This window comes from Protopterus annectens, chromosome 16.part0 (assembly GCF_019279795.1).
Source record: "Protopterus annectens isolate FY-2018-M chromosome 16.part0, PAN1.0, whole genome shotgun sequence".
Classification (NCBI taxonomy): domain Eukaryota; kingdom Metazoa; phylum Chordata; order Ceratodontiformes; family Protopteridae; genus Protopterus; species Protopterus annectens.
This window is the reverse complement of record NC_056750.1, coordinates 449,444,862-449,470,231: the sequence shown is the minus strand read 5'-3', so window position 1 is coordinate 449,470,231 and position 25,370 is coordinate 449,444,862. Positions and strand designations below refer to the sequence as shown.

The following is a 25,370-nucleotide window of genomic DNA, read 5'->3' as shown; positions in this document are numbered from 1 at the left end:
TCCAGCTCCAGGGAAAAGCAAGGAAAATGGAGCCGAGAATGAGGAGAACCAGAGACCCTCTTAGCGGGACTAGCTACCTTCGCTGGCAGGGCTGAGGGATGAGACTCAGCCCGCCTTATGCCTGTGCCAGTCCTTATCCCTTTTTTCTTTAGAAGGGGAAGAAGAGTCCCCCTCACCCTGAGAAGCAGAGTGAGTTTGAGTCCCCAAGGGAGGGGGATTGGAAGGAACGGAAGCCGCAGCTGCGGCCGGTGCCTTAGAGGGAGGGGAAGAAAAATCCAGGGGCAACAATCTCGCCAGGATTAGCTTGTTCCTCCTATCCCCGATAGCTCGGAGGTTGAAAGCCACACAAACCTGGCAGCTCGTGGATAAGTGGGCCACCCCCAGGCAAATAACGCACTGTGTGGCCATCGGCTGGGGACAGCTTATGACCACACAGTGCATTTAAAAAAAATGGCTTTAGGTCCTTCAGCCATTACACCACACTCGCGCACTAGGGGAAGGGATTGAAACAAATTTGAAGTAAATTTACCACACAAAAAAATACGCTAAATATACTAGTCGATAAAGGGGGCTAAACAATACACACACCAAAGAAAATTTAGAAAAAAACGATTTTAAAAGGTTTTTATAAAACTAGTAATTTCTCACCCACACCTAAGAGCTCATCTCTAAAAGCTGTTAGAAGCCGCGGCAAACTAGATCTGGGTATGTGTAGCAGGGGATTATGGGTAGGGGAGGAGCTAGCAGCTCAGATCTTTTAGCTAGGTAAAGCTGCAGGCTCAGATCAGAGGACAGATCGGATACCCACAGGTTGCAGACCAAATGAAGTTAACTACTTCAGATGGAATGATAGAAATTGTTTCTAGGTCCTGAGAATGTTGACACCATATACTTTTTAGATACCATTGGAGTTTCCTCATATGTAGTCTTGCATACTGAATTAGTAAAATGCAAGAGGCCATAAACCCCAGGGCGTGCAGTATTTTCCTTGCAGATAGCTGGGGTTTTGTGACCAATAGTTTGAAGTAGGTTGTCAAATAAACATTTTTCTCTGGAGTGAGAAGTGGTGGTCAAGCTTGCTCCCAGGAATACAATCTGTTGGCAGGGTGCTAGGTGAGATTTCTTTTAGTTGATGGTGTACCCCAGTCAGGTTAGAAGTTTCTTTACGAATGCCAGGTGCTGTAATAGCAAGTCCTGGCTTTCTGCTTGAATGAGAATCGTCCAAGTATGAGTAAATTTGAATGCCTCTGCCTGCAAAATGCAATGGTTGGAGCTAGACACTTTGTGAATACCCTGGGCGCAGTAGATAAGCCAAATGGAAGTGCAGAGAACTGATAGTGCATGGAGCCTGCCCTGAAGCGTAGGTATTTCCTGCAAGATTCCCTTATTGGGATGTGCAGGTCAGCTTCCTTAAAGTCTAGGGTTGACAGCCAAGCATCCTTGGCTAGCATGGGAAGAAGCTGTAGAGTTAGCATTGTGAATTTTGGAACTACCAGAAAAGTGTTGAGAATACAGAGGTCCAAGATAGGATACCATGGGTGGTTTTTCTGGGTACCAGAAAAAGTCTTAAATAAAAATCTTGTCCCCTTTGTTCTGCTGGGACAGGCTGAACAGCCCTGATACTGAGGACAGAGAACCTGCTGTTGGGAATCCGCCCATTGATTTGGGGGTAGGTCTGGCTAACCATTTGGGGTTGGTAGGGTGTGGAAGTGGAATCTGTATCCTTCGGAAACTATGTTCAAAACCCATTTGTCCTGGGTAAGGAGTTCCCAGTTTTTTGCATGCAGGGCAAGCTTTCCTCCTAAGGGAGCAGGTAGTAGAGCAGGGCTTGGAAGGGTTACAAGGTTAAGTCATTGTGCCATTTTTCCATAAGGGGGTGGCTTACTACTCCCTGCTTTGGAAGTGGGAGCCCCCCACTGCTTAGGTCAGTGCGTAGCCTAAGACTGTAGTCTAGGTGGTCTGCACTAAAAAGGCCTAGAAGGGACTGGAAAGGACCAGTTCTTTGAAGGCCAATGCCTACTGAATTTAGGAGGCTGTACTTGTAGGAAATCTTTAACAGTTTGCATAGATTTAGCTTTCTCCACCATCCTGTTGAGGATGACTTCTGCTTTGTTGCCAAAAAGGCGGTCGTGGTTTAAGGGAGCATCCAGTAATTTAGCTTTTACATGATCTGGCAAGTTTTGTTCAAGTCAAGCATGTCTTCTAAGTACAGACCCAGTGACATCAGCCCTGCAAGATGCTACTAAAGTGTCAAAACCACATTGTAAAAGTATGTTTATCAACTTTTTCTGCAGAATGCATTAAATCCTGTAATTCTGTGTGTTCAGTACAGTCAAGAATCAACAATTTTCTGTTTAAGTAGACCCATAACATGCTGCTGATACTTTAACATATGAAGCTGGCAATTTAAAGCCCTAATGGCCAAAGTAGCAGAAGTGTATACCTTCTTACCCCATCTGTCTACGGCTCTCGAATCTCTATCAGAAGGGGTAGGATTTTTGGCAGCAGTAGCCTTAATGCCTTTTGGTTCTTGGGAAATGGTCTCTGGATCCACAGGAGGATTCTTGAAGAGGAACTTGTGAGTCAGGTACTCTTAAGACCAGTCAGGTTTTCTGGTAGTTGGAGGCAAAGTGTCTGGGGAAAGGCTAGATTCCAAGAAAGCATCATCTACAATGTCCAGAACAGAAGGGATAGCTAAAGGCCTGTGTTGAGGTAGGAGTAAGTATTCCCCAAGTCTCTTTTTTGGAGTCAGAGTAATCTTGGCTTTCCCAGCGGAAATGCTCCCCAAGAGTGTGCAAGGTTTCCCCAAAAGAAAAATAATCTGGAGGGGAAGCAGAGAGAATGGAATCCTCTGCATCAGAATCCTCTTACGTAGATAAGGGCAAATCCTGGTAATCAGGAGCAGCAGAAATACCAGATTCCTGATGAGAAGAATCAAAGAAAATCAGTTCTAGGTCTCAAGAGGGGGAAGGCCGGCTTCCCCTAATTAAGGTAGTAAGGTCTTTAGCCATTCTAAGCATTTGTTTTTTAGGCATATGAGCCTGAGCCTGCAGTTTGGTTTACTAGGAGTGAGTTTTTGGCCTGGATGAAAATGATGGCATCGGTTTAATATGAATGTCTGTAGGCCTAAATACACCCTCAGAAGCCGGTGCCTGCACAACAGCTCCAGACCCATCCAAGGTAGAGACATCCGCAGGTTCCATAGTCGAAGAAACATCTCATGGCATACCGGACTCCAAAATGGTCTCAGTAGAGGCCTGTGAATCAGCTGAGACCTGTGAATCAGAAGTAGCAGGTATCATGAGCTGCGAAAGCTCCTCACTGAGTACCGGCGGACTGACGACTAGCTTAATGTAAGCGTCATCGGCAGTTTTGGACTTGTGCAGTCTGTCCTTAGCCTTATGTTTTTTCGTAAGATTGGTAGTCTGATGGCTTGACAAAGCCATTTTGGAGTACACAGAACGAGTATGAAAGTAATTAGCTGCAAAAATAGCCAGGCGACGAATAGTTCGGGTGGTGAAGGCACAAAACCAACAAGGGACGTCGTGGTCTGGGCCCAAGCAGGGGATGCAGTAAGAATCAAAATCTGAGGTATTTGCTTTCCACAGGTAAGACAATTGTTATCTTTTACAGACATCGGTTAGAGCAAGAAAAAGGATCTTCAATGGGGTACTTGGCTTTTTTGAAGACTTCGGGTCTGAAACTCAAACAGACTTGCGAACTGCTTCTGCACGGCAAGAAAGACTGATGTAATGGCGTCGGCTGCATGTTTTTAAACCCCTGACGACCTGATGTCAAGGAAGCGACAGCATCTGACGCAGAAATCTGAAGACTCTGATATTCAGGCCGGCTGAGGGCTACCTACCTGCAGGCAAATAACAAATATGATGACTGCAACAGTGAAACACGAATAACACCGTGATTGGTGGTATACCCTGAGTTTCTGAACATCAGAAATTCTAGGGTCTGTAATGGTAGCAGGTTGGATTGTTTTGTAGTTATGCCCAAGGACAGAGACACAGCTGAAGTAGCCACTGGAGTGGATTATAGACACCTTTGTGGTTTCTGTAAAGGGCCAGTCATCCAGATGAAAGAAAGCCTGTACCCACTGCAGCTTCAGCCAGGCCCGAGACTACTGCCATGTACTTGAAGACCCAAGCAGGCTGCTTTGAGCCCAAAAGGCAGTGCCCAGAAATGAACTAACATCTTCCACCTGGAAGTGAAGGAACCTCCTGGTGTGCCTCAATATCTCTACATGATGCAGTAAGCATCCTGGAGATCTACAGAACACACTGTTTCCTCAACAGAGGAAGAATGGGGTGCACCATGCCCATCTGGAATATTGTCTGTTTTAAGTAGAGATTTTAACTGCTGAAATCTAGTATGGGACTGAGGTCATTGTTCTTTAGCACTAAAAAGATGCTGAGTAACCCCTAGATACTCTGGTCTGGTGGGGCCTCTTGGATGACTGTTGCAAATCAGTTTACCACCACCATTGCTTCACTGTATGTAGAATGCCAAAAAAGAACTTTCAGTTCTCCCTCATAGTGCAAAGATAAGGGACCTGAATCACCTCTGGATATGAATCAACCAAGCATGTGAAGCGAGGACCTCCCAAACTTCTGAACGGACAGCCAGGTAATGACATGTACCATCACCAATACAATGGCGACTGGAAAACCCTTCAGGGGTACTGAAAAGGCTTTCAGAAACCCAGAGTATGGAGACCACCCCTGCACCCTGGGGCAGCATCCACTGAAACTACCCCTCCCTCTACATGGGGCAGTATAACCAGTAATATCCTAGGAGAAAGGCTGGAATATGAGGGGACAGATTCCCGTAAAAGAAGCTTTTGGGGTGCAGAAACTACCCCAAAAACAGTCATCCACTCCTGTTCACTCCCAAAGTATCCTTGACCTTTGGATCAAACAGATTATACAGGGACACTTAGAACAGACACCTTAAAGCAGTCCACAAGGTTAAATGCATTCAGGCATGGATGCTCACAGCAACACCAGTCCCTGCTGCGTAGGTACTACCATCTGCAGAGTTTAAAGAAGCTTCACAGATGTGCTAGAGATGGACTGCATGGTGGACTGCTAGGCTTCTAGAGACTCTAGCCCCCTGTGTCAGTACACCGTCTCTATAACCAAATCTCCATACAGCCTTGACAGGTGTGCCAAACAAAATGCATATAATGCAAAAGTGGCAGAGGCACAGGTGTGCTCCACCCGATGGTCCAATGCCAAAGACTTATTTGAGGGGTGTGTACAGCTCACCATGGAAATCTCCCTCTTGGTGGGTGCAGCAACCACTGCCAAGCCCATGCTCCAAAAATGTCTATTCTTGGGAGGGACTAGTACTTTGTCCTGCTTCCGGTGGACTGTCTTCATGTCTGGTTCTCTCTACACCACCCAGAGATGTGAGGCCCTGGGGGATAAATGGGAGATTCTATAATATGAAAAGACTTTAGGTATAATGGTGTGGGATGTCCCAACACTGTCAAGCCCAAGGAACCAGACGGACATGACTGGGAAAAGTCAGACTTGCTAATTGAATTCATGTCTCAGAATGACAGAATCCTGACAGAGGCCAGATGGCTAAGCACAGTTCTTGAGTCTGCAGATCTAAGACCAGTGCCCAACACCTACCCCCCCTCTGATCAGATGTCGAGATCAGGGCCAAACAAAAGCTGAAGCACCCAAAGGAACGGATGGCTCTGAAAACTTGAGTCAGTCCAAATCACAGGGCGTAGGTTACAATACTTTGGATTCAACATGTGCTCAACAGAAGACTAAGCAGAGAAACAGCCAGTGGCTGAGGTGGGTAGTCAAGTGGTCGCCACACATGGGGAGGGCAAGGGAACAGTAAACCCCACAACCAAAGGATGAGGGTCCAGGAATACCTGGAAAATTGACCTAGTCAATCCTGCTCTAGATCTGGAAAGACATCCAGCTTCTAGTATTTCATAAAGGTATGGATGAAGGACCAAACTGCTGCCTCTAGAATACTTGAGTCCACTTCTTTCCAGTACCCCACTGAAGAGGCCAAGGCCTTTACCTTCCGTGGATTCTCTTAACCATGGTGGGTGTAAAAATATAACTAGAAGACAACCAATGAGCAACTGTTTGCTTAAAGGCAGGTTGACAATTTTGGCCCTGTGTAGGAAATAAGTCTTTCAAGCCTTCCTGAAAAGTTTTATTCTGTCAGGCTAGTACCAGAGCTGTTGGTGCACATCCAGTCTAAGTAACTGCTTTCCCTTACAGAGAGGATTACAAGATCACCTTCGGCATGAAAGAGCTGCTTATTGCACTAACCCTATCCCTGTGGAAAATCAGGTAAGGTTGTCCCACCACGACAGCTTGCAGCTCGGAGGCTCGCCTTGCAGACGTCAGAGCAGTAGCAACAGTTTTCCGCATTTAGTTTCAGGTTCAAAAGGTGGCAAGGTTAATTTTTCCAGAGCATAGTTGAGATCTTGTGAAGGAGGAATTTGCTTGCAAAGGGATCTTGTATGCAAGTACTCCTTTCATGGACTGTTTTGCCATAACAGGGGGATCCACTGGCAGACTAGCAGATATGGCTGCTAGATGCACCTTAAAAGGCACAAACGTTAATTTGTCCTGAAGAAGCTCACACAATTTAAAATTAGATGTTGACTTCAAGGGACCCTCTGTTCCCAATTAGGCACCACTTAGAAAACCTCATTCATCTGTTAACTACATTTCCTATTAGCAGGTTTTCAGGCCTCCATTAACAACTGCTGCACATCCTCATGAAACAAGTACTTAAACTGAAGACTGTATCATCCAGGTAGTCAGCTGTAGTTGCTCCGAACTGGTGTGAACTAATTAGCCCTGAGACTGAGCAAATCCAAACTTGTGAGGAAGTCTCTGGTAAATGCCCTTGGTCAATGCCACTATAAAGGAAAATAAACTGCCGATGTTAATAGGGGGTCACCACAATGATCTTTGTCATTTCTCTGAATCTTCACAATTAGCTTGTGAATGAGTGGAAATGCAAACAGGAACATTCCCAACCTAAGGAAAGAGTTGTCCTCCAAGCAAGTCTGAAACAGAATTTCTACAGCTGTCTGTTTTGAAAGTAACAGGTCTACCTGAAGTGTTCTCCAAATCTGGACTAAATCCCAAACACCACTGCCTTGAGTTGCCACTTATGCAGGTCTGCCCAGGATCTGCTTAGTCTGCCTGCCACAACACCTTGCTCTAATGGGCTGTATGATGCCTTAAGGAGCAAGAGACGCCAGCTTGCAGGCCACCACTGCTAACTGGCATAGGACCTTGTACACTCGTTTGTTAAAGTGCCACAGAGGTGTTCTCCCTAACTACAAGAAAAGTAATGAGTCCATAGGTTGTGAAAGACTGAAGGCATGAAACTGCTACAGTATTTCCTAGATACTGATGCGTTTCCATGCATCCTTAGGATTCCAAGTCCCCTGCACTTTCTCACATTGACGGCTCCCAACCTCAATCTCAATTGCAACATGTAGGAAGGGAAGTCGTGTAGTGATATTTAATGGTGTTCACCACTGCAAGTCTTAATCTGATCAACAGCACCAACTGGGATTCCAGGGAGCATAGGAGCTGTTGTCCAACAATTTGTGCTACTGAATTTTCCTCATGTGGAGAAGATCAGCGGTATAAGAATTCTGGATGCCACAAGTCTAAGATTTTTTTAGGAATTCTCTTATCAAGGCGCTTTCATCCTGGAGAATTCCTGAATTATATGGTAGGACAGGACACTGTCTTTAGGATAAAGGTCATTCTTTTTCAGTGTCTATTAAGCACCTCAGGAAAACTAGTCTGTGAAGTCATCAGGCATGATTTCCTAAGGGTCAACTTAAATCCTAGCTGGAAAAACAATGCCAGGACATTCTTCAGTGATTCAGATCTGCAAGTTGTCCAGTAAAGAGAAATATGAATGCCAAGAGTTCAGTAGGGGGGCACTACCTGAGCAGGGCATTTCATAAACACGAGGTGCAATGGACAACCCAAAGGGCAATGCAGAGAACAGATGGTACTTGGCTTTTTAGAAGTCTTAAGAGTGTAGGAGCGAAGCGATAGATGTGACATAGCCTGCGGCTGAAAAGTTCTGAGGTCTGTGCGAGCAGACGTCACATTTAAGGTCCCTGGTTTATGGCCCTTGTATGCGACGTCCCACGCACCTACAGCAACCAGGCTTAAGCTTTTGTATAGGAGCAGACATTCAGGTCGCCTGAGGCGAGGAATCCCACACTAAGAATACTGCAAGACAGGAACAGGACATCAGATGGTGTAAACCAGACAAATCTCAGATATGATACACATCCTTAGACCAGGGTTGCCATGAAGCAGTGGTCTGACAAGAGGAAGCAATGTCTGCATGGTCAGCATCCTGAACTTTGGGGACACTGAAAGTATTTAAAAAATGGTAGGTCCAACACCAGTCTCCATGCCATCTTACATAGGGGCCAGGAACATTCTGAAGAAAAAAAACTTTCACTATTCCAGAAGGGCCATATGAATCCCTACATCCAGCATGTGCCGAGTAAAGGGGGGGGGGGCAGCAGATGGGTGACTCCTCAATCCCAAACAGAGGCAGAAATACATCCACCACCACCTGTTACCTCTTAATGCTGAGCACCTCTTAATGCTGAGCACCCATTTGTCAGACACCACTAATAGTAAAGATTGCCTTGTTAACTTTTTAGATGGGAAAACCAGAAGGGAACTTGGGAATGATGGACGCCAAGCCTCAGCACAGTCATAGGTTGGGAGGAGCACGATCCTTTTTGGGAAAGGAACCCCTTGGATAGATGTCAGTTTTCGTCCTGCCACCTCCTTTTAGTGGCTTGTTTTTTGTTTGGCAAGGACGTTTGTTCAGCCAATAAACATCATCTGGCTTACTGGAAGCAAATCTGGGAATATCACTCTGACAACACTTGCATCATTATACCTCTGACATTCTGTTTAATAAGCTGATTAGCTGCTGTACCAAACAAATGGAGTGTTCAAAATGTTATTTAACTCAAAAAAGTTCTGATTGTGCAACCAAGCATACCTCCTTACCACAGCAGCCACTGCTGCAAAACTATTGCCCCCCTTCAAGAGAGTCTTACAGCGTGGCAACACACTGAAGTACACTTATGTCATGTACTTCAATGTGCTGCCAAACACTGAAAATTACATGGGTAACGTGGTAAGGACTGGGCTAACAGTCATCTTGACCTGCATTCTCTACTCATTCATACATTTTGAAGCAAACTATCCAATGACAGGAGAGAATCTTTTCACTAACCTGTACACATTTCTAACCATTTAATTTCTGAACAGCTAAGAAAAGACTACAGTGGTCAGGACTATTCAGATGCTGTCCACTGCCCAAGAATCAGACAACCATGTCTAATGCAAAGTAAAAATTTAGAGAATTATCTCCAAACTTGCTGTAGACTTCATGTAGTACAGCACTATGTGAACTTACCCATCCTTTTAATGGCTGCCATGCAGAATCTCTGTTGCACAGATCCCGGAGAATACGCAGAATAATTACACAGGACTTTAATCCATTTGCCCTCGCCTAGAAAACAAATGAAACTGTTCCTAACTCATTTCTGGAAGCAGTTCAGAGAGATCAAAATGACATTCAGGTTACTAAAGAGGAAAGAATGATGAGTTCATGCTACATTACAGGAATTATAAGGCAGGATTAAAGTAACAGCAAAAAGCATAATGTTAAAGCATTGCTTTTGTAGCCTCATGATAACTATCAAGATAAAATGTGCTACCTAATAACAGCAAACTCTGTGCAGCAGAAAACGTACATTAGACACTACATTTTTATAACATTACTTTTTATAAAACCTCATAAGGCTACAACAACAAAGAAAGAACAAATAGCCAACCTGAAACCATTTGGCATGTCGAAGAGACACCAAGGCGTTCAGGCAAATCTGCCTGTCCAATATGTCCGGAGGATCATTCATCTCAACATTTTCTACTGGTAGATGGGATAAAAAAAAAGTAAACAATTTGACCAAAGGATTTCTGTCAAAAATGCAAGGGAGTGGCAGCATGCTGATGAGCTGACAAAGCTCCCAAGAAAACAATGGTATAAATAGTACATCACAGCCATTCACAAAAAAATTAGTACAAATGTGTAAAAAGGCATTAATTCGCTACACGAATCAATGTCACCTTGCAAACTGTGCTTACAACATACAAGAAATCTGTATGGCACTTCATATGTGAATTTTGAAAGCAAATAAAGCAGACTTTTTTGGCTTAAGACATCATTATGACAGCAAAATTACCCTACACTTGTTTAGAAGACAAGGATTTCAAATTGCATTTTAAAAAGGACAGCAACCTGAACACACAAGGCATAAGGGAATGTATGCACACCGATTAAACATTCGTTTAATAACATTGAAAATAAGTAATATCCCCTACAGCCAAATGATAAATCAAGACATAAGACAGTCTCTTCCTATCTTCACCTCTTTTCTGAAAGTTAATTTCTTCAGAAATGCTGTTTCCACAAAAGAAATCTAAGCAAACCCAAAAGGTGTGGCATAAACTAGGAGAACCGTATACAACTACTAAACAGATCTTAGTACAGAGAGTTTTGTGCAACTGAACCAATTTTCCTACTTTGGGGAAGGGGAATTTCAGGTGAAACAGCCATGAAATGTCCTGTGCGCACACACTCTGGAGACAGTGCACGTCTTTGGGTATATAGATATGTGCATGTACACATGCATGTATATATGTATACATAAACATATATACAAGTACATAAATACACACATTACACACTTACATTTTACAGTTAAAATTAAGGGTCATAACAGGCTACCATACATGCAGGAAATGTCAGCTTTTATGAAAGTTACCATTACCACTAGAGCGTAACAAAAAGCATTTCATGAAGTGCTTGACATTGTCAAAATTTTAGTCTAATGGCACAAATTAAGTTACCTTGTTACATGGTACATTTTCCCCTACTCCACTGCAGACTCAATTTCTCTCACACCCTTATGTATACTTGTCCCCATTTCTACAACCCACCTAGTCACTCTTGCTGTGGCGCCTTCATTCGCAACCTTCAAAAGTCTTACAAGTACAATGTACCTAAAACTCACTACATTAATCTCGTACATAATAGTATTCCAAACCAAAATGAGCCGTCTCATCTGCTTCACTACTAAGTTTGTATCACTTGATGTACAGACTACTCATTTGTACTACTAATTATGCATCAGTAACGCTAACTGCTGTTGACAGTTTCTTCACCATCACATTTACATTGCACTTGCCATAGTTTGCATACTTCATAAAACTGCAGTAACTTGTATCCAACAGTTAAGCATTTAAAATCCCCCCAGCTTCCACTTCAAATTGACCCAGCAAAAACTGGTAAACTGTCTACCAAAAAGATTAAATGCGTCAAAAAAGTTAACTGGAAAAACATTTAAAATCTGCATAAACGGACGTCTTTATAGCGGTAAAAGATTCCATTGCAAGATTAAAGCCTCTACTTGACACTTTAGACTACTGTACTGATATTCTTTACTCAGTTTAAGGAATTTAGTTATGTAACTACTTTAGCCAGGTGGGGTTCCTTGTGCATTACAGAAGCTATAGATATTGAAAGTTACTTAATTTTTCTGGCAACTGGCACAAAGGATTAAAGCTCTGAGCTGTTTATGTTTCCTGAAGGCAGTTACAGGGATTGATTCTTTCTACCTCAGTCTGCCAACTGTGTGACTGAGCGAATAACTTAACCACAGTACTCCTGGGTCACACCTGACAAGGAATGCACGCATACAGTGAGCTACCCAGTTTACAAATTAAATACTGCAGATTTACTCCAAGTAACTGAATACCTTTATGACCGTCCACACACGGGTCTGCAAAAAGGACACTTGCACAGCTACAAGGCTTGGAAAGTTTCAAACTTTCCTGCAGTGCTGGTTCTATTACAAATGGAGGTTAACCTTGTCTTTCCCCTGCCACACCAAGAAATCAAAACAGCCAGACAAAAAAAATTTAGAAATCCGATGGTGAAAGTGGGGCTTTTAACTAAGAACCATGTCTGAATCTAATCTGTGCCACTAATCAAGCCTTGAGGAACAAACCCCTTTGCGAAAGATTATGCAACTTAGCAGCAGCTAGCAAAGCAAAAAGGTTAGCAGTATACATACTATTACACTAAATCCAGCAATAAAGGATCACAGTCCTCAGAACTTGGTGCCAATAAAAGCACAGACCACATAACTTCTGTTTTTAGGGTGATTGACATTTTACATAAAAAAGGGGTGGTGATTTAAATAGCTTGGAAAAAAAAGTATGAATTTTAGATAGATAAAATGAAAAACATTTTAATGTACCTATAAAACATTTTACATTAAATACGTAAATATATACACATATACAAATACAGATGCACACACACATATATATATATATATATATATATATATATATACATACACACATACACACTTTTATACTGAACATTTTGAATGTTTACAATATGTATATTTGAATAACACTTACATTAGATTTTATTTTGAATTGTACTAATGGAAATGCAATTGCATTGTTTGCTACATACACACTGAAGGACATCTGCCTGAAAAACATTGTGATTTTACGAATATCTTTTGCTAATTAATTGTATACCTGCTCGGCATTTCTAGATCCTGGAGTTTGTCTACTAATTTTGTATTTTCTGCTCTCCAGATGTGCTTTACATTATTGCTGCACCTGTTTGCTACAGTTACTACACAATACCCACTTCAAAGATGAGCACTGTTAGATAGCTTGTATGGGGGGGGGGGGGGGGGGGGCCTGCTCCTGAGCAAAACAATGCACAGAGGAGGAATGACAGTCCCCAGCAATATGGGAAAATCTGAAAGTAAAACTGACAATTTTCAGGATTTAAGACTGCAACAGAAAATTCAAAAACAAAGTGGGGATGCACATAAAACAGACAAGGATAGAGGAAGAATAGGTAGGAATTGGGGAAGCCCGAGAAACAACCTCCGCAAGCACAGGTTTGGAAGAAAAATAAAGGTTTTTCAAATTAGGAGGAATTGCCAAGCCTGCTGTTACTTCCCCTGCTTGGGACTTAACAGTAGCATCTGTTATATGTAAGACTTGCACCGAGTTACTAGAGTCGTACAGTGGCGATAACTAAAAAAATGGAAAATGCTAACCCAACACTGGAAATGCACAATTACCATGACTGCTAGCCTTCACAGCAGCATCCCAGAAATAGCCAACTTCTCCTTAACATTAAACCAGCTTACAAATTTGGAAGAGGTGAAGTGTTCGTTACAGCACTAACTTGGTCTCGTGAATGGGTATAATTAGGAAGCAGACAACTTGAAGACGGCAATACTGAGCTTTTACAGGATCATCAACTCATGACATTATACAAGTACCATGCTCAAAAATCCTTGAGGTTTAGGGATGACTGCAAGTAGGAATGCTGAGAATAGCAAAGAGGGTGCTGGAATTTACTGCAGAAAAATTGCAAAGGAACCAAGGTATTCGGAGTAAACAACAAGGGGGAAATTAGAGTGACACGCCAAGCAGAAGTTTAAACTGCAGATTACAGGCAAAAAGAAAAGGATAGGAGACCCAAGAAGAAAAAAAAAAAAAACAGCTCTGTTAAAGGTTTTAATAGAGTCTAGGACAGAAGTTGCTTTTAAAAGGATGACTTAATAGGGCATATAAAACATCGCAAAATAATCCAGAATCAGAGGTTAAAAAAGATTGTGAAGACAGACTGGAAAAGTGGAGGATATTATGCAGCACTTCTAAATATGAAAAATCCAGAAAGCTTAGGATTTTTTCTTGAAAGTGTTTGCATTGCTACTACACCCCAAGAACACTCAAAATTTCCCCACTGGTAGACAGCAAATACAGAAGGGTAACGAAGATGTTTTTAGGAGTATGATTTAAACTGTTCTATAAGGAAGCTTTAAAAAATGTTCAGATATTCAGGAGCAGTAAATTGCTGTAACTAAGAAAATGACTTAAATCTGATATAGGGCTTGAACTGCCTAGATAAAGTAATGCCTTTAAGTTTAATGCTTTTGGCTGCCAAAAAAGCAATTACTAGAAAATTTAAATTAAAATCTGAGCAGTAACTGAAATATTGAATATTGTGAAATACAATAACTGGAAGAAATGGTTAGAAAAAGGGAAGCAGCAAATATTCAGAAATGGAACAAATGGAACATTCAGGAGTGAGGTTTAAGGGAAAACAGGAATTGAGCATTTATGTAATGCTGGAGTGACAGTTAAAGAAAATGTACGCAATATACAAATCATGAAAAATATTTTCATACTAGTGTGTAGGTCTTAACTAGCCTGCCAAGGAATCCACCAGTCTCTTCCCTGACCTTCCAAAGTGAAAAAAAGTGCCCAAAAGAGAAAACCTGCAGTCAGTGTTATCCCAAACACTTCCATCATTTAGTTACTTCTTATAGCAATGACTAACTGAAGGACTGCTAGGCAACCGTGGTGAAATCTCAGAAAAGGACATGGGAATGTGTTAAGGTTTTCAGCCCTTCTAAGAAGGGTCTCTGACAGTTTTGCAATATGTGCAAATCAAATAATGTATTCACATCCATGGAATAATGCAGATAGCCTTCTCATGAAGTTCTCCCATAACACCATTTACAGGGGCCATCACACGAGAAAAATCCCCAAAATTAAATACACAAGAGGTACCCCCCTATGGCAGAGGGATAAAACACTGACTGGGACCCAGGCAACCTGCACGCCTTGCAACACAAGGAGGTGACATCAGCTTGCCATGTGGCCAACGCTTGGCAGAAGCGCACTGTGCCCAATGGGTGTGAGCTTGCAGACCAGCTGCTGCCAAGCGATATACAGCACTGAACAACCCAGGAAGAGATGGTCTGGAAAGCAGTAACAGAGGCTCAACTGGGCCTCCAAGAGTAGATCCAGGGACAACATGCTCCACATGACCTCCTAACTGACCTGCTCCCAACCATCTGTCTTCATGCTACTAAACAAGTTGTATGCCAAATGGTCTTCCCAGGCAAGAACAGACATGTAGGGCACCTATACAGCCTAGGAATGCCCGTCTCTTGCTTCCATGAAAGGAATGGTCCAAAACAGCAAAGTTAGCGCCACTGTGCAGGATAGGATGCAACACAAAAATATACTATAACCATAAGAAAAAAGCCCCAAAGGGGGCAATTATCAGATTCTCCGAAACCTTTACATGAAAGCCTGACAAGACTTTTTCTTTTGCTGAAAAAAGAAACAGCATATGCACTCAGACAAGTTTTCTTACCCATGGACACCTGCTGAAGTCAGTGTACTGATCTAGAAATCTGGCTTAACTAAGCTGACAAACTGAAACCTGTGGCCAAAATCTAACAAAAGGACTGCAATAACTAACCTTACGACAAACATCCTTCTCCTTATTTCTGCCTTACCAGTACCACATTTCAGTTTAACTAAAAAAAATATGCTTCAATATACTGTCAGTTAAATGCATTTTCAAACCATGTTCCAAACTGTTCAACACACATTTGAGTTTCTCAATTTCAGTCTGCTTTTCACATTTCATTTTTAAACTTTATATGAAGTGCCACACACATTTTAATACCACTGTTAATACTAGCATAGCAATTCAACTGTTTAAAGCAGCAGTACAAGTACTGTTTAGCTTAGCAGTTCATGCAAAACCAAAGCTAGGATTTCCTTTCCCTAAGGAGGAGCAGGGAATGAAGTACTGTAGCTCACAATTACCCAAATGTCTTACTAATTAAGCAGCATGTGCTATACATCCTTAAATATGGATGGTAATTTAACAGAGGGTGGATAAAACCTGAACTTACAGCTATCATATCTACTGCAAAACCACAGCTCAATAGATTGGATTAAAACTTCTGAAAGATTACATTTCCCCAAGAAATGCCAAGTACTGCTGCTTTAAAACGTTTCAAAATATGTACACCAGTGCCATCAAGTATGTGAAACAGAATAGTACACTGATCACTGACAAGTGTATTTAGGGAATTAACAGATTTAAGAATTCACACAATGTGACTATGCAACAAAATAAAAAATGTTGCGCAACATCTGCTATATCACATTGTGCCTTCAATGAAAACATGAGTACTCAAAAAACCTCCAGGATGACTCAGACATGCAGGACAGCAGCTTCAAGTGTTGAACTGTTTTAGGTTGCCTATGTTCCTAACATAAAATACTAACTTGCTTGAAGCACAATTGCAGATTAAAAAATAAGGGCAAGATATCGTCAATGGAAATCTTATTCCAACTACCTAGACATGAATACAAAGCTCTTATTCTTATGCTTGCATACATACACAAGTCACCAAGAAGCCACCAGAGATGTTGAATTTCAGTTTTTACACATTTACCAGTTAAACAAAATGCACCCTGTGCTTTCAACTAAGATATGAGCACCTTCTGGTTTTACACATCTTAAATTGATTTAAGACACTGTCGAAGACTAGCCTGTATCACAAGGGCAGTTCTGAATGTTTAACAGTCAAACGTCAGCCACAATAACAGAAAAACCTACACTGTCAGGAAGGCAGCAGGCTTTAGAAAGATCTTATGAAATTTATCCCGGGAGGGGTTACTGAAATCTCTCTTCCACACGAAGTCCACATTGTAAGCTACAACCCTACAAAGCTTCTCTCGGCTTTTCCCTGTTAGAGGTCGCCACAGCGGATCACCTGTCCGCTCATGATTGGCAGTGGAGTTTTACAGTGTCGAACTGCCAGCCCGGCACCCAACCTTCCACAGAAGGCACACATCCACTCACACCTAGGGCCAATTTTAAAGTGTCCAATCCACCTGCAGCATATCTTTGGGATGTGGTAGGAAACCGGAGCACCCGAAGGAAACCCATGCGACCACAGGAAGGACATGCAGACTCCACACAGAAGGCACCCCAGCAGAGGATCGAACCAGAGAACCTCTTGCTGTGAGGCGACAATGCTAACCACTGCACCACCATGGCCGCCCTACAAAGCTATAATACAATATACACTAGAGAAGATACCCTTACTAATTCAAACTAAGCTCATCTCTGCAATGGTTCTATATCAGAACATCGAAGTTTTAAAACTTCGAATGTTCTAATTTCGACCCGTTTTGAGCGAATGCTAAAAATAGCGAAGTTGCAGAACACTGACTTCTTCCCTAGGGAAAATAATTCAGTTAGCTGGTTCTGTGGCTTCACTATTTTCAGTGCTGTGGTGAAAGTTATCGGTCAGGTTTAGGTAAGTGTGCGATTGTGTGGTCGTTAGGGTGCAGGTTAGGTGAGTTAGGGCATGGGTTATGCGAGTGTGCGATAGTGACAGACCTTAGAGTTAGGGTTTGAGTTAAGGTAAGTGGATAGATAGTGTACGTACAGTTTAGTGTAGGGTTAGTTGTACGCACAGTTTAGTGTAGGGTTAGTTGTAGGATTATAAGTGTGTGGATTGATGTTTTTTTAGGTGCGCTTGTGATGTGAGCGTTTCAGGTTAGCATTTTTAATCCCCTTTGACCTTTAGGGTCAGGTCAGGGTGGAAAAATGGATCAGACAGCAGACAGTCTTTCCGTCCTGTTAACACATGGTTAAGGTTTCCTTCATTTTAGGCCCCAAAAGGGACGAGCCATCAAAGAGAGTGTTCACTAAGGAAGACTTGAAAGGCTCCACGAAGGAACAAGCGCATCCAAGAATGTCTCCTAAGAGCAACTCCTGTACCTGCTGCCCTAATCATTCCATCAGCTGCATAAGAGAGGAGGTGCATGGATGAGTCTACAATAAAATTGAGGATAACAAGCTGGGCGGCAACGTTGTCTGAAGCTCCTGCAGCTACTGTACCCCGAAGAGAATCTCCCAACTCCTTAAGGCGATATCTTAGCAACCTAGTAAAATGAGTTAAATAGTTCAGCGAACGGAGAGCAAAGGTCGCTGAACTTAACATGCACTTCCCATATCTATCCATAATCCTAGAGTCTGTTAGGAGGATGAATAGACTAAATCTCAGACGTTTCTTTTCTGGTCACTGCTGCCACCACCATGACATCAACCAGACTACCCTTTAAGAATGTTTTGTCGAGGGGGACAGAAAAAGTTTAGGCCTCCTAGGGAGAGGGTCCACAGCATACGGAGACTCCCCCAGCCGAGACACCAGCTGCATCAGCTCATCGATAGCGGAGACGCCCAAGAAGTGGAGAGCAGAGACCAGAAAGACTTCAGAATGGACTCATCCTCAAGGCTTTTGGACTGCCAGTCACCCCTCTGCCTAAGATCTCTAGTATCTCAACGAAGATAACCTCATAGGGGGACCGTTGAGACTGACTCATCTAAGTATCCAATGTTACGACTCCTGTGTGGAGTCTAGGGGTTTCCTCTTGCACAATCTCTTCCTGGAAACCTCATCAGTGGGAGCTTCTGGTGAGGTCTTGGAAGAGCAGGGGCCACCCAATGGGGCTTCCTGAGGCTCTGGGTCTCTATATGTGATCAGGACATGCGTGGCAGAAGCAGACAAGCACTTTAGAGGAGGAAAAAGGCAAGCCTGAGGTAGAGGATGTCCTAGGAGACTGGACTCTCCTGACATCGACAGCATCTCTGCTCGATGCGAGGGAGCAGACAGATACGAAAAACAGTCTACACCCCCAGCACCGGGACAGTGGGGTCCAACCTAAGGTAGGAGCACAGCTCATCCAAGCTGAGGCTCCGAGAGGCAAAGTCAGAACTGACAAGTCTGACTGACCTCCCCAAACACGACCATAGTGCCTGCTCCTAGTCCTCGATCGGGACCAAAGACGTCAGAGTACATGTAGCCAAAAATACTGGAGCAGGTGTCGGCTCAGAGGGTTCCACTAACATCAGGTCTGCCTCCTTCAGCTCCGAAGGATCAGCATGGTTCGGAGGAGGAATAGTTACTCTGTGCAATGGTCTTCGGCTCCGAAGCAATTTGGTTCAAAGCTGATAACATATTTGCTAATGCCGGTGCCAATAACCGCTTCTGTACCACACAATCCACATCCAGATCAGACAGGCTGATGATCAAGAGGAGTGTACTGAAGGTGGTACTGACTGGAGAATTGGACCCTTCAGTGCTTCACACACCGGTTCCAAGACTGGGGACTGGCTCTGAAAAGTTACCCCTTACCCCTCTCTCTACCTTTAACCCTACTCTGTGCTTAACAGTTGGCAAATACCTTGTTTTTTCTTTTGCCCTTTGCAGTCCTTCTATGCTCTGACCTACTTCTCTCATCTCTCCCATCTCCTCTCGTTTGTCTTCTTTTCTCACTTCTTGACTACCGTCTCTTCTCTCTTCTTATCTTACATTACTCCTACTTCTCTACTCACTTGTACTTTAACTTTTTTTCTATATTGTAGAAGCTTTTTGGCATAGCCTTTATCCATTAAGATGCTTTGAAACTGACCTAGCACTATTCATGACTACTGTAGTTTGTGTGCCTTAATTTTTGTTGATTTTATTACTAATTTTATATTCTTATTTTTATTTTATTTCTTTATTAACAACATGTCTCATGTTTTGTGTGGAGCTTTTCTCCCCGGGCCTCTACTGAAAATGGAAATATATCCAGCTAGACTAGCCCGGTCAACGAATGTAAAATAAAATAAAAGTAAAGACTGAAAGCTCCAATGGCAGAGGAGCTGAAGTCGAAGACTTTTTGATTTCTTGGAGTTAAATGTCTTGGAAGACTGAGGACTTTGCTGGATCCATCCTGGTCACTCGCAGTTTCCTGGAAAGAAGGCTTAAGCACCCCTCCATCTATAAAGTACAGTTGTGTACACTTACCATAAAAGTAGATGTTAGAGTGTATTCACTGTTGCAGTCATCACATTTGGGTAGATTCCCAAAGCTAAGGATGGGAGGAGGTAATTAAATAGCATTAGGACCAGCTAAAAAGGACCTGCAAGACTGCAGTGGTAAATCCTGCTATGGATTTAGAAAAACTTAGCAAGTGGTAATGTTTGGTGAAGGTATATACAGAACTCCAGGTAGCAGCTTCCACAATGTCCCTAGTAGGGTCACCTCTGAGAAAGGTTGTAGAGACAGCCCTGGTTGAATGTGGTCTTAACCCCTGCGGGGTAGGTTTTCCATGAGCAGAAATGAATGCAATGGCCTATTCACTTAAAAATGGTTTGCTTTGAAATGGCCTTCCCCTCTGCCCCTGCAGCAAATGCAACCAGCAGCTGTTCAGATTTCCTGAGAGGTTTAGTCCTGTCCAAGTAAAATCTAAGTTGTGTGTGCACGTCCAAGGAGTGCAGTATTCATTCCCCTTTGTTCTGTGGATTAGAAAAGGTTGGAAAATGAATAGATTACGGGCCACACTGGATACCACCATGGGCGTGAAGGAGGGATTGATCCTAAGGGACACCCTGTCAGCATGAAAGATGATGAAAGGCTCCACTGCCATGAGGGCCTGTAAATCAGACACCCTTCTTGCTGAAGTGATTGCTAGAAGGAAGGCAGTTTCCCAAGAAAGGAATTTAAACTCTGCATTTGCAGCTGGCTCAAAGGGAGGTAGAGTGAGCTTTTCCAATACAAAGTTAAGGTCCCAGGCTGGAGTAGGGGCTCTCCTGGGTGGTCTTAGTTTTTGGCCCCTTGGAGGAATTGCTTCAGCAGTGGATGAGAGAAGAGGGGTGGTTCTGTGTTGTAATGAGCTGAAATGGCTGAGGCATGAATTTTGGAGGAGGAAAATGAAAGGCCCTTGTGAAGCATTTCAATTAAGTATTGAAGAATACGGAGTAAATTGGGCACTGCTGTGGCCAACCCGGCTCCAGGAACAGAATCTTTTCCATTTTTCAGCATAGGATTTTCTAGTACTAGGCCTCCTTGCCTCCAGGAGGACATCCATCACTTGCTTATTGAGGGATAGTAACAGAGATCAGGTAATTAGCCAGGCTGCAAGGTTCAGGGTTTGAAGTTGTGAATGCAGAATCTGGCCCCCCCTGCCGGGACAGCAGGCCAGGGGTCTGAGGCAGGTACCATGGTGCCAGCAGTGACGCACTGCACAAGAGGGAGTACCAGTGTTGGCGTGGCCAGTTTGGTGCAATCAGTATTGTCCTTACTTTGTGCTGTTTGATCCTTAGTAGTACCTTGGAGAGGAGAGGCAGAGGGGGAAAGGCATAAACTGATAAGTTTTTCCAGTTGGACAGGGCATCCACTTTCCAAGCTTGTTTGTGGGAGCCCTTGTGCAGAATTTGTCCAGCTGGTAGTTCTGGGGGAGGCAAACAGGCCCATCTCTGGGCTCCCCCATTTGTTTCTCAACATGTTGAATATCTTTGGTGCCAGTTTCCACTCGTGTGGGTCCATGAGATTTCTGCTTAGGTCGCCTGCCAGTGTATTTAACTTGCCTGGCAGGAATTGAGCCTACAGGTGCACTTGGTAGCTCAAGGCTGTGTTCCAGAGCCATGGCTACCATATCTAGTCTGCAGACAGGGTATGAGTGGGTTCCCCCCTGCTTATGTACCACATAACAGTGGTGTTGTCCGTCTTTACCAATAATTGATCTGGAAGAATGTGGTCCCTGAAGGCTGTCAGAACATTCTGTACAGCTAACATTTCTTTTTGATTGATGTGCAAGTGCATTTGATGTGGGTTCCATTTGCCTTGAATGCACTGCCCTGCCAAGTGAGCCCCCTATGCATAGTCTGAATCTGTTAGGGTTTGGGTGGCAGGGGGTAGAGTGAATGGCAGTCTTGTTTTGGTGGCAGGCTTCTGCTCACCAAAGGAACTATTTGTAGACAAGGTATGATAGGAATCTGATTCTAGATCCTGAGAATGTGGACATCATAGGCTTTTTAGATACCATTGTAGTTTCCTCATATGCAGTCTTGCATATGGAATTAGTAGAATGCAAGAGGCCATGAACACCAGGCCTTGCAGGACTTTCCTTGCAGATAGCTGGGTCTTGGTGGCCAGTAGACTGCCAAATGAATTTTTTTTGGTGTGAGGCAGGCCATCTGGCAAGTTGTATTTAAGCTTGCTCCCAAGAATACAATTTGTTGGCAGGGTAAAAATGCGATTTATATTAGTTTATGGTGTACCCCAGAGATGTTAGCAATTTCTTTACAAATGCCATATGATTTAATAGTATGTCCTGGCTTTCTGCCTGAATTAGACAATCACCCACGTATGGGTATATCTGAACATTTCTTTGCCTGCAAAATGCAATGACTGGAGCTAGGCACTTTGTGAAAACCCTGGGTGCAGTAGATACGCCAAAGGGCAGTACAGAGAACGGATAGTGTGTGTAGCCTGCTTTGAAGCGTAGGTATCTTCTGCAAGATTCCCTGATTGCGATGTGCAGGTATGCTTTTAAATCTAGTGCTGCCAACCAGGCATCTTTGCCTAGCATAGGAAGTAATTGAAGAGTCAGCATCTTGAATTTTGGAATCTCCAAAAAGGTGTTTAGAGTAGACAGGTCCAAGATAAGACACCATGAATGGTCTTTTCTGGGTACCAGGAAAAGTCTTTTAGAAACCTTGTCCCTTTTCCTCTTCTGGTACCAGTTGAACAGCCCCCATGCTTAAGTGAGAACATATTTGTTTTTGGGCCGCTGCCCACTGATTTAGGGGTAGGTCCGGCCACCCGCTTGGTGTTGGCAACATGAAGTGAAATCTGTATCCCTGGGACACTATGTAAAACCCATTTGTCCTGGGTAATGAGTTCCCACTTCTTTGCATGAAGAGCAATCCTTCCCCCCAAAGGGGCCGTCAGTTAAGTGCTTGGAAATTTTAAAAGGAAGTCATCGAGACAGTTTACCACAGGGGGGTCTTATTCCCAGATTTGGAATTGGTGCCCCCCCCCCCACTGTTTAGTTCTGCGTCTCCCCTGGGACTGAAACCTGGGGTTTTTGCGGTGTCTGTGTTTGGCTTGAGAAGACTTGGAAGGGACTGGAAAGGACCAATTCTTAGAGGGCCAGTGCCTACTAAATCTAAGAGGCTGAACTTGTAAAAAAAAAATCAATTTACATAGATTTAGTTTCATCTTCCATCTTTTTAAGAACTTCACAGCCTTGTTGCCAAACAGGCAGTCCTGATTTTAAAGGAGCATCCAACAATTGAGCTTCAACATGATCAGGCAAAGATTGCTCCTTAAGCCAAGCATGACTTCTGAGCACAGACCCAGTAACAGCAGCCCTGCAAGAGGCCTCGAATGAATCAAAACCACATTGCAAAGTACGTTTTCCAACTTGTTCAGCAGAATGCATTAAATCCTGTAATTCTTTATTTTTCACAGAGTCAGGAATCATTTTCTGTTTAAGCAGTCCAATAACATGTTGCTGATACTTTAACATATGAAACTGGCAGTTTAAAGCCCTAATGGCCAAGGTTGCAGAAGTATAAACCTTCTTACCCCATCTATCCAGTGCCATGGAGTCTATCAGAAGGGATAGGATATTTAGCAGTAGAAGCCTTAATGCCCTTGGACCCCTGTGAAATGGTCTCTGGATCTGCAATAGGATTTTTAAAAAGGAACTTTGGACTCTGGGACCCTGTAGTATCTGTCAGGTTTTCTGGGAGTAGGAAGCAAGGAATTGGGGGCCAAACTAGATTCCGAAAAAGCATCAATTGGAAGCACTATTTCCTTGCCCTGAACAAGCAAATGAGCACTAGTGAAATCCTCCAAAGCCAACTTTGATCCTAAATTGGACACTTCTACTAGAGACAATCCTAATGCCTTCTTTCTCATATGTCCGCAATCTTAAAGGAAGCGCCCACATCTGTTCAGAACTGGTGGTTCAGGACAACATACACAAATGTTGTAGATATAGCCAATCTACTGGCTGACAGATTCAGCGAAAACTTCCTCTGTGCCCCCCACCAGTAAATCAGGACATCCCCAGTACCTGCCCCCCACCCCTTATCCCTTGGGAACAGGTAATCACTGCCCTCTCAAAAGCAAAATGAACAGCCTCCATGGGACCAGATAACATCATAGGCTGCATCCTACATGAACTTGCAGCACCATTAGGCACCCTATTCAACCAAAGCCCGAGTCCGGCTTTGCCCCAGCTGAGTGGGGGACAGCCATAGTAATCTCTTCACACAAAGGTAGAGCATCTACTGATCCGGGAAATTATAAACTCAACCTAACTTGCCTGATCTGCAAGACCATGGAACAGATCATGGACCTCTAACAGGGACATTGGCAACCTCCAAACACTTGACCCCACACAATTTGGCTTGGTCAAGGGGAGGTAATGTCTTAAATCTGGTCGACTTCTTTGAGACAGTCACCAAAGCAATGGACAAAGGGAAGACTGTGCACACAGCCTACCCTGACCTGGCCAAAACCTTTGACACTACTCTGGCATAACAGGTAAACTCTCAACTAGGCATTAATCCATGTGTTACCAGATAGGTAAACTGGCTCAATGATGGAACCTACCTAATCAAAATAGGGGAAGCCATCTCAAGCAGACCAGTGTCTAGCGGTGTACCCCAGGGATAGGTCTTGGGGCCTGTTATTCAGGATATACTTCTGAGGTGCAGACCACAACCAGTGGGCTACGGCTGATCAACTTTACAGATGACTGCAAGCTGGCCGCAGTCATTAATTCCCCAAGTGATGTGGACATCTTCCAAGAGGGTCTCACCCAAACAGCCAGACTCAAGCTGAATGCCAAACCATGCATCACCCCCTTAGGGGAGAGTGACGTCCCCACATATATTAACGTCCTAAGTACACAATCAGTAGTGAAAGATTTGGGCATCCAGGTTGACCGCAACCCGACATTTCACCACCATGTTTCCGTTGTACAGAAAAGCTTTCTACATGCCCAACCTCATAAGTAGGGGTATCTCAGAGACAAAGAGATCATAACATCCCTGCATTCTTCCCTTCTAAGGCCAATTATTGAGTACAATGGTGCTTTTGGCATGTACTTCGCAAAGCACATGCAGCAGCAGGAGAGACCAAAAGAGGTTCCTCACCAGGAGAATCCAGGGCCTCAAATATCTACCCTACATAGATAGGCTAAAAGCCCTGCCCCTCTACTCAGTTTCAGACTCCTCAGAGGTGACCTCTGAGATGCAAAGCAACCTCAGACCCAGCCTTGATGGGACTGCTGGATATCCACAAGTCAAGTTCCACTCCAGCAACGCATACGAGACACCTCAACCTGGTCTGTGATAAACAGGACTTGTTGGCAGGACAGATTTGTTTCCCCAGAGATTCCAAATGTGGAATAGACTTCCTCGCCACATCAAGCAGATCCCTTTTTAAGCACAACTTGGATAACTGGATGGGAAACAGAAAATACAGCCCTGGGACTCCACTTGTATCCCTAATGGACTTTGGGGTGCCAACTTGT

The 25,370-nt window shown here is 43.5% G+C and overlaps 1 protein-coding gene across 1 annotated transcript in view; it reads right to left on the bottom strand.

Annotated features, from left to right (window-relative positions):
• The window catches only part of LOC122790608, a 1,229,598-nt gene that overhangs the window by 831,574 nt on the left and 372,654 nt on the right, over positions 1-25,370 (bottom strand). Inside the window, exons 6-7 of the mRNA XM_044058134.1 lie at positions 9,899-9,993; positions 9,478-9,573 (exon numbers count right to left, since the gene is read on the bottom strand). Of these exons, the coding sequence (XP_043914069.1) occupies positions 9,478-9,573; positions 9,899-9,993 (191 nt within the window). The remainder of the gene's footprint in view (positions 1-9,477; positions 9,574-9,898; positions 9,994-25,370) is intronic.